This window comes from Pocillopora verrucosa, chromosome 4 (assembly GCF_036669915.1).
Source record: "Pocillopora verrucosa isolate sample1 chromosome 4, ASM3666991v2, whole genome shotgun sequence".
In the NCBI taxonomy this organism is placed as follows: domain Eukaryota; kingdom Metazoa; phylum Cnidaria; class Anthozoa; order Scleractinia; family Pocilloporidae; genus Pocillopora; species Pocillopora verrucosa.
The window spans coordinates 7,236,628-7,246,351 of NC_089315.1; the positions used below are offsets into that span (position 1 = coordinate 7,236,628).

At 38.6% G+C, this 9,724-nt stretch overlaps 2 protein-coding genes across 2 annotated transcripts; one reads left to right on the forward strand and one right to left on the reverse strand.

The window, feature by feature from the left end:
• Positions 1–321: 321 nt before the first annotated feature.
• LOC131786164 (polyamine-modulated factor 1) lies at positions 322–3,712 on the reverse strand. Its single transcript, XM_059103178.2, has 6 exons — positions 3,547–3,712; positions 3,064–3,169; positions 1,677–1,780; positions 1,483–1,576; positions 960–1,064; positions 322–534 (listed from the first exon to the last, which is right to left on the reverse strand). The coding sequence occupies exons 1-6, from the start codon at positions 3,702–3,704 to the stop codon at positions 466–468; spliced, it is 636 nt and encodes a 211-aa protein (XP_058959161.2). The 5' UTR covers positions 3,705–3,712; the 3' UTR covers positions 322–465.
• Positions 3,713–3,993: 281 nt separating this feature from the next.
• Positions 3,994–7,321, forward strand: LOC131786589 (uncharacterized). Its single transcript, XM_059103649.2, has 4 exons — positions 3,994–4,071; positions 5,456–5,977; positions 6,427–6,571; positions 7,075–7,321. Exons 2-4 carry the CDS (start codon positions 5,504–5,506, stop codon positions 7,218–7,220), a joined length of 765 nt encoding a protein of 254 aa, XP_058959632.1. The 5' UTR covers positions 3,994–4,071; positions 5,456–5,503; the 3' UTR covers positions 7,221–7,321.
• Positions 7,322–9,724: the final 2,403 nt, after the last annotated feature.

Sequence of the window (9,724 nt, forward strand, 5' to 3'; positions counted from 1 at the left end):
ACTTGCTATTTTTATAATCTCAGCAACCTCCACTGGTTTCCCCAAGTCAAATCTTAAATTCATCTTTTGATACACTCATGCAAAGCTGTTGCAAATCCCTTGTCCTCAACAGAGAGAAATTGCGAGAGATATGGAGAAAAAAAAAAACAGAAAAATATATCCTGCAGTGTGAGTGTTTTTTGTGAAGAAATGATTTTTTGTGTAGTGTGTGGCCACCATTGTTGACTCACAAAGCTGAAGGGGGTTGGAGAAAGAAAGGAATTTTCATTTAGGGGGGCTGATGGACAAAAGTAAGGATGAATGAGGAAAACAAAGGTATGCTGTATTTACACCTCACTTTATTTTTGGTATTTGCAACTTCAGGTATAAGAATTACATAACGTTTCCTAAAACACCTACTGTTAATAACACATATTTACAGTGCTGAAATGTAATCATGGAGATCTTTGATAAATTCAGAGTTTACTACATGTTCTTTATCAAGTTGAGAGAAGAACTGACTGCTGAGTTGTTTTCTATGCAGTATTCAGCTGCCTGTAAAACAACAACAAAAATGACAATTAAAGTGACAGAAAAACTGTAGACATCCAAGCCCCTTATTCCTTTCACTCTCAAGATCTCATTTATTAAGTAATTCTCCTTACTGTCTGCCATACAATTCTTGACATGTTAATTTGAAGAAATGAATTATTGGATCAACCAATAATCCCCTTACTGACATTTTGCTTTAATCTCATCACATGTCTGTTTGATATTGCATGGGTGTTGTAAGAAGAAATTCTGTCTTGGTCTCTCATGGGAGTTAAAGGTTTATTGCCTCTGAAATCACTCCAGTGTTGTTGGAACTAATTTCTCATCACTTGTCTGCTGTAAATTGTATTGATATTATACCCAGATAAATTATGTCTTGCTTTCTAATAGGAAGTGAAAAAAGGCACAAGGTCCTGAAGCATTTTTACCTCTCCAAAGTCATTTGTCTTTTCATTTATACGTCTTTCACTCTCCAGTAATTTTTCTCGCTTTGGTAAAACTTCATCCTTTAGCTTTTCATTTTCATTTTCAACCTAAAAATATAGTAAGAATTTCAAATTTGTTTTCAATTTGTACCCTTTGACTGTGTGTTTGTATGGGGGGAAGGGGGGTGTGTTTATGTGGGGGAAAGGGCTCACTTCAATCTCAGTGAAAATTCACTTTTTGAACAAACTTTAAAGTTATGGTTTCAAACAAAGCCCTCCTAGTAAAGGTAAAGAGCCAGAATTGACTAAAATTCCAAACATGCAGAGAAAATGACACTCAGTCACTTTCAAATGACAATTGTTTTCAAAATTAAGCTTTTGCTGAGTTTTCTGGGTTAGAGAAACCCAGTGAAAGTAAATTGTTAGAGGTCACATCTCTTGCTTGGGAGTGCAACCTATAAGAGTGAATGTGCTATGCTTGAAACAAAGAGTATAACAATGATACCTGTTGATTCCTTTTCCTTACCTGTTGAAGGATATGCTTCAGCTGCTCTTTGTAGGCTAACTTGACTTGCATGACATGATCAATAACATCTTTGTCTGGGTTTCCTGAGGGCCTCCTGTATATCATGTAAATTTGCACGCATTTTAACAATAAAATACAACTATTCACAGCCCTTTAAGCTGCAATTGTTTTAATGCTCAAAGAAAAAAGATTACCATGCAGGTTGTGAATCTTCTGTATTAGAGGCTGCCACAATACGATCAAGCTCATTAAAGAAATGTACCAGATCTTCCTGTTTAATCATCAAATCGATTTCTTTCTGAGAAAAAATTCAGAGGGCAAACATTAAATGTGTAAGGAATTACCCTTACGTGTACACGTCCACGTACACTTTTATTGGCCTACTTAATACCTTTACTCTCGCGCAGATTAAAAGATCGTAATAACAATCAAGAGAGAGAGAATGAAGAAATTCTGGTGACTGGAAGCAGAAGCGATTTACCCCAAAGTTGCTTGGACCAAGTTACAAATCAGTTTAATATGATTTCCGTCTATTGCTCAGCTGAGAAACATCTCTCATTTGAAGTGAGCTAAAATACTAGTATTAAAACCTTCAGAATTGTTTTAAACATCTTGAATCACAGGTTTGAGTTAAATGCAGCACATAATATAAAATGATGTTAAACATCTCAACGAAATCAGTTCGACTGATCACTTCTCATTTCAGGTTTATGCATATTTGGGAGATGTGGAACAGTTTGTTTGCATCCGTCCGGTTGATTATTTGACCCAGATTGATAAATTTTTCACCTTTTCTTTTTTTCGAAATCTGGTGGTCACCCACTGGCAACTTTTGTAAACATTTTTAGCCCCCAGACATACACATGGCAACAGGGTATGTAAAAGAAAGTAGGACAAAGTATCTTTAAGTGGACAGTTTTTAGGGGCAGGTTCTGTAATAAAAGCATTAATGATGATAATTAAGGATTTCTATGGTGCCATATCCGTTAGCTCATGGGGCTTTACAAAACTTTGTGGGAGACTTTGGCCAGACTGCATTGAGCAGTTTACAATTTTTTAAGGGAAGTTTTGCGGATGCTTCCAATTTCAGAATCAAGGACAGACCACAATAACTAGAGCTATGTTACCTAATTTTTGCAATAAGTTTGTTGTTCTTTAATGTCCCCAGCTAACTAGTACTGAGAAGATGCAGGAGAAAGGGCCTATGATTTTTCATCCTTATCCAAGAGGAATAGGATGTAATCATTTGCAGATTTCAAAGCAAAGGAAGCACATTCTCCCTAGTTACTTTGAGACTATGGGTACAGGCAGGGCTTGAACCTTTTACCTCCCACACAGCAGTCCAGTGCTCTATAACATGAGCTTACCAGGCAACGATTGGTGGCATTGGTCCTTTAAGCTATCCACCTCCATCTAAATCGTCTTGTGGTGAAGTTGGAGGTAAGAACCTCTCGAAGAGGACATGATTCAAATAACTCCCTGAATTAAGCTTTACTTACCCACAGCATGTGCCAAGTATGCGCACTGATTAGTTCATATGATATAAAGGGCTCCACAAAATTTAAATCCCAAAAAATATACCTCGATGTTATTCTGCAGATGCTCCATCAGTTGTTCCGTGATACTCTTAAACTCAGCTGGGTTTCTATCTCTCATTGCAGAGAAGCAGTTGGCAAACTTTTCCTGACTACAAAAACATCGATCAAAAATAGAACTGGCTTGATTTTATAAAGTGACTGGAAGAATCATGCAATTTTGATGTAAGCTACTGGATTTTTATTTTCCTTTGACTTTCTCAAGGATTATCATACCGGCAAACTTTTATTTGAAGCTTCAGATCTGAAACGACTGCGGACGGAACGCGCTGATCGGTTATAATGATTTTAAAGAGGGTAAGTTTCTAAAGAAACAGTGGTGCTGCGTCAGTGGGTGAGAATAGCTGGGATTCGCTCTGACAAAGAGCTTACGACCGATACGTCAGCTTTGAAACTCTTTACGTTTATCAGATCAGTTGATAATGACAAATTACCCCATGATGATCATACTTTTTGCATTTCAGCTCACCTTCCAGCAGCCATAATTTTGTCCAAACATTTCTTCATCACTTTCCTAAAGAGCACCATGCGTCTTCCCTCGCTTTCCTCCTGCTTTTCAAACGATAAGCTGTCTTTTTCGGACAAGGAATTTGATTCCAAACTTTCTCCAATCATACTTGCCGCCATTTTGAAACTTAGCGCGCTGTTTTCTCTACCCAGGAGCGCTCTATCCTATTTATCAATTACCCTAGTGGAGTAGTGAGGGGATTGCGAAAAATCGAGAATGTCATATTTTCTTCTGAGTTTCTTCACGCGATTTAGTCGCTAGAGTTGTTTAATCTCAATAAAATGAGTATTTATTCTCTTTTAAAGACAACAAGAAGGAGAGGGAGAATATTTCGTATCGTACCGTGTGGAATATGTTGAAAGCCCTACCCTAGCCAGGTTCTATTTTGCGTTAGTGCTTGTGGCAATAAGACACCATCGCAACTTTGGTCTAGTGTAGAGTTATTGGTGACCTGTGAAGGCACAGAAGTCATTTCTTCCTTTTGAGGTGAGCCCACGATAGTAAAAAGGAGGGATTTAAGTGAAGAAAATTATATATTTATACCTGTTCTTATTATTTATTTTTCTTTTCAAGTATGTGAGCCTGTTGCATAATTTGAAAGCCTCTGCGCGACACTACGTACCAAAGGCTTTTTGAAAGCATATTTTATTTTAGGCGGTAGGCGGTCTAGATTGTGTCCTATGAACAGGTATTAGTGCTATGCTGGTGCAAATGTCTGTGATGGCTTTGTAGAGTTCGCAGTGCTTTGTATATATGTATATATCTAAACTATTTGGTGTTATATACAGCTTTTGCAACGGCTTCAAAAAGGTGATGATAAATCCACTAATCTACGTCGCTTTCCACCGCAGACGTGTCTCGGCATATTTGCTATGGCGAACGAAGGGCTGCTTTCTTGTTTAAATCAACAGCTCATTACTGCTTTTTCCAATCTGTAGACCCCTTTGATGCTTTGTGTCATTGCATAACACTTTGCCTCGCCATTACTGGAAAAAAAAATGACCCCTCCCCCATTCCCGCCCATCGCTAAACCTTCACAGAAAATTGGAACTGACAGCAGGGTGAAAATTCCTTCTTTCCAATCCTGACTGCTGACCAATATCAGGGTGTAACCTCTGTCTTGAATTCTGTGAAAAAATGCACATTATTGATTAAGCATTTTTGCATTTTTCTCCTGCCTCTTACCTTCATCAAGTTTCCATTAGTGGTCTTTTCCCCTTTTCATTTCTCTTACTCCTCTACACACCCTCTATTTTCTAATGTTCCTACAGAGTATATCCTCTTCTCTTCCACTGAATATATGCTCTGATTGTAACAGTGGTCTGGTGTCAGTCAAAATGACTGACATCTCAACAACTTGAACTGGAATTATCACCAGGGTTAACTGTGGGGACCAATATTTTGCCAGCCACTAGTTATTGATCATACAGACAGATTGTCTTAGTGAGTGATGTCTTTAGGGACTTTTGTCCTCTGATGTGACTGATCTTTCAACAAATAAATGGAGGGGGTAAGTTTCAAAAGAAACTTTGGTGCTGCATTGGTGGGAGAGTATAACAAGGTACTATTTATTTGGTATTTATCAACTGAGGTGATAAAGAGTTTTCAAAGCTGAAGTTTCGAGCATCAGCCCTTCATCAGAGAAAAGGGCTACCACTCAAAATCTTGGCTTTGAAACTGACAAAGCTGACATTTGGAGCTAGCAAATGCTAACCCTTGAAACTTCAGCTTTGAAACTCTTAATGTTGGCCAATTTAGGTTATCAACTGTGTTGATAATACCAAATTATCTTGATCTTTCAACACCCTGATTGGAAGACATGGCTAAATTCAAGAATTAACACACTGAATTCCTTGTTTCTTTTTTTCAGCTTTGTATTTCGTGTGGACTCTATTAAGTTGTGGACAACATTGAGTGAATGTTAGGAATCCTTGTGAGAAGCCTTGGAAGACAACTTATTATGCTGAAGCATGAAAAAGGGAAAGGAATTTTTTATTCAATAGCAAAAACTGCGACAACAGAAGCCAAACACCACCCTACCCTTGTTCCAATTCATGGTATTGTTTTTGATTTGGATGGCACCCTTACTTTACCTGTGTTGGACTTTGCCAAACTTCGTAAGGAGCTTCAGTGCCCTAAAGGTGTTGATATTTTGGAATTTTGTAATTCAAAAATTGGACAGGAAAAGGAAGCTGCTCTTGAAATTGTAGTAAAATTTGAAGAGGAAGGAAGACAAAATACCAAGCTACAACCAGGAGTGTTTGAACTACTTGAATTTTTGTCTGCAAGTGGATTAAAGAGAGCACTCATCACAAGAAATTTACAGGCTTCTGTGGATCAGTTTTTGGCATTAATGGGCCATCCTGATGACTATGGAGGTCCACTAACTCATGTAAGAACCATAACATCATTCAGTAAACACTCGCAGTAGAATATACAGTCAGGAAGTAGTGATGTCAAACATCTTTTCCTGCCCAGTTGTTACTTGACAGAGAGGTAATAGTCTTTCAACTTGCAATTTCTAGAAAGTTTGAAGCTTAGATTGTGATCTCACAGGTTGTTGTCTCACAAGTTGAAGGATATGTATTTGCTGCTCCTTCTGTCATGAATGCTTAACTTCATTTGCAAGACGCTTTGAATATAGATTAAAGCCGCTTATGATGCAGCTTAATCTTTTCCCTGCCTCTCACAAGTGATTACAGGACAGTCTTAAAGGAGAATTCAGTAGTCTAACCAAAGTTACTGAAGGACTAGTTTCGTGGGCCTCTTCAGTCATTATTTTTATTGCAGAAGCAAACCACAGAATAGACCAGTAAAACATTTCTTTTATTTCTTTTGCAGTCTCTCACTCGTGAGTTCACACCACCCAAACCAGATCCTGCTCCCCTCCTTCACATTTGCAGGGACTGGGGAGTTCATCCTAAGAATGTTGTCATGGTGGGTGATCATCTTCATGATATTCAGTGTGGTAAAAGTGCAGGATCAGGTCAGCAAATGTATTTTTTGTTGCTCAAACTGCTTGAATCATCAGGGGTTTTAATTAAACCAGTAACTGGCAGTGTATGTTCCCTCAGAATGCCTTCCACCTCCTATTGTCATATGAGATTTGTATAGCCCCTTTTATCATCATAACCCCCTTTCTCCACCACTGGCAGCCTCCTGTATAAAAAACTGCTGAACCCTTGTTTGTGCAAGAATCATTTATCATTCCTTTGGCAAGGACATTTAGCAATTACAGAGTTTAAAACTATTTCAAAATCCAGCCTCATTTTTGGTGCTGTTTATGACATGTTTTTAAATTGCAGGAATGATTCAGATAAGGTTTTTCCTGTGTTGTTGTAGCTGTGAGTGTTATGTTGAGTGTTATGACAATTGGTTTGAAAAAAAAAATCTTTTAGTTTGGTACAAGCAAGTCTTATATACTGCCTATGTTTAGAGTCTACTTTTGAAATTTTCTCATTGTGACTTGTTTGTGTGTTTGTTTTTAAGTGACAATATTACTGAACGATTCAACTAATGGTGATTTCAAGAAGGATGCGGATTTCAATGTGGACTCTCTGAGTGAGATTATCACTTTGATTACCTCTCATGAGAGATTTTCTATCATCAGAGAAGATCCTAATACTGGAACATAAAAGAATAGACTCCTTCTTTTTTACCTCTGCTTAATAGGAATCTTGTAATTAGGAATAAAACCAGGTGTAAAATCTTGAAAGGGCAAAATACTGCAACCAGTCGATGTTAAAAATAATGTCCTGCATTCTCCAGTCTCCTTTGAAGGAGACTACAGCCATAATCTCAGCATCACGACAACTCAGTGTGAGAGGGGGTTACGTGTGGTGCCGTATCACGCAATCTTGCCAGCTTCTCTGCTTGTCGTTTTTGGAGATTAGGCCGTCTTCATTTTCATCGAGCACTCGAAATACGGCCAGCTACGGAGCCAGTCTAACTTTTTCCAAATGTAAAATTCGATCTTTTGAATCTGGGTCTCGAAGGTCGCATAACCTTTCCGTTCTTCCCTCCCAGGTCCCCTTCATACACCAGCCATGCAGGCTTCTTTCCTGCAAAGCGCTGATGGAGACGTGCGTTGAACAAAACGCGCTCTTTTGACATCGTGAAAAAGGGGATAGGGTTTTCCAACCCTATCTCCTTTTTTCAGGGGACAGTGAGGAAAAAAAGGAGGATAATGGACGCTAGGAAGAGTACGTGTTTCCCCCCCCCCCCTTCCTCTTCCACTGCCACTTCAAAGTGACAGAAATTGTTCCCAGGAAAGTACATCAAAACGCGCAAAAAGATATTGGAGCATGTCTAAATTTTCAAATTGGGGGAGGATGCCTTGAGCCCATTACATTTTACATCACAAGGAGAACAACGTCTTACTTCGAGCTCCCTTCAGACTTCATAAGATTCTCAACCAACGGAAAAAAATGACGAATACGATACATTTAAATGAAATAGCAGATGCAGCAATGATATGTACAGCAGTTCGTATTTCCATGAAACTCAAAGCCCATCATTAGGTTTCCGATCTGATAACTCTTCATCTAATTCATCGAGTGTTTTTATCGTCTTGACCAAGAAATGTCATCCCGTCACTCATAGTGTGCACCACAAACCATAAACCGCAGGCTGCTAAACATCACATCAAATTTCACCACAGAACCACCAGCCAATTAGTTGTTGTTCTCAAGTAAGTCGCGCAGCAGGAATGCACACTAAAAAATTCTCACTGGAAGAGGGGTATGAATAGTTTAAGTTCTCGAGGCCAACATTCTCTTGCCAAATCGGAAGACAAGACTATAGCGATTTACCGATTTGTGGGTTAAAAGTTAAGACGCCAAACAAAACGAAATATTTCGCCATAGTTTTCAAAAATGTTTGTTAGTTCTCTCCATGGCTGGTGAACCAACTTATTTGGAGCGAAGTGCCACTGAAGATTTGAAAAGACCTCCCCCCTCTTTTCTTTTAGTCTTGTCTTCAACCGACCTTTGCGCATGCCCAATGTCTGCTCCAAGTGTTGCAGTCCAGCTGAAGTCCTGTTAACGAAGAGATTCCATGTTGCCGCGCGTTACCACATTTTGATGCCTTCTGTGATCTACTACTGTACAGACTCGCGGAAACTTGGAATTTATTTGCCTTATATGATAAAAAATGTCGTTTACAGTAACGTCATCTATGCAAGAACTGATCAAAATGCGCCGCAAAATTCAGCTTATCATATGATTCAGCTTATTTCATAATTACCTGTAACCAGTACGCGTACTTCACGGAATCAGTGTAAACTATCAATGTATGTGTGTAAATAATGTGGAAGAAGAGAAAGCCTTTTGAAAGCCGGAAAAAGTAGCGTGAGTGATTGTTCCTACTAATTATCATTTGCATTATGCATGCATAATTCACGATATTGGTGTTGAAACAACAACAAAAATTGGTGAATGCTCTGATTGAAAACGAGAAGCGTACAGAACAAAATTTACGAGTTGTGGAGAAAATCCTCAGCACCTCTTTCTCCGGTTCACATCATTGACCACCAAACGGTAGAAATAAGGGCCAAACTTCAGAATACCCCGCAAATCATTTCCGCCTCACTTACATGTGTCGGGAGGCTTTGAAGATCGAGGCATAACACAATTAGACGCTATTCTTATTCAATGACATGTAAATGAGTTGCGGGGTATTCTGAAGTTGCTCCGAAATAAGGTATAGTCACGAAAAATGTTCCTGATGCAATGAACTTTTTTATTCATTATTATTCATGTTGCTCGCGAAGCTGGCTTGTAAACATAACCGAATGTCGATTTAACACTCTTACGTAACCTGCAAATATTTTAAGTAAATTTTGGTAAGAATCGATCAAACTGGAACGAAATATCACGAGGGGTTGGTAGCTAGAGGCAACAGCCTTGCTCAGGCGATATTACTTCGGGTGACTAACAGCAATATCCTGTCATGTGTTACTCCTAAATCTTATCCAATTAGCCACTTTATTATGGATTTCCTACGTTTAAAAATAAATCTTCCGTACATTATTTACGTTGCAGGAAAAATTATCCTGCATGAAAACTTACTCAAGAATATTTAAAATCTACATTAGAAATAACATTGTCTTGCAAAGCATTCACCTTAGACAGCTGTTCGC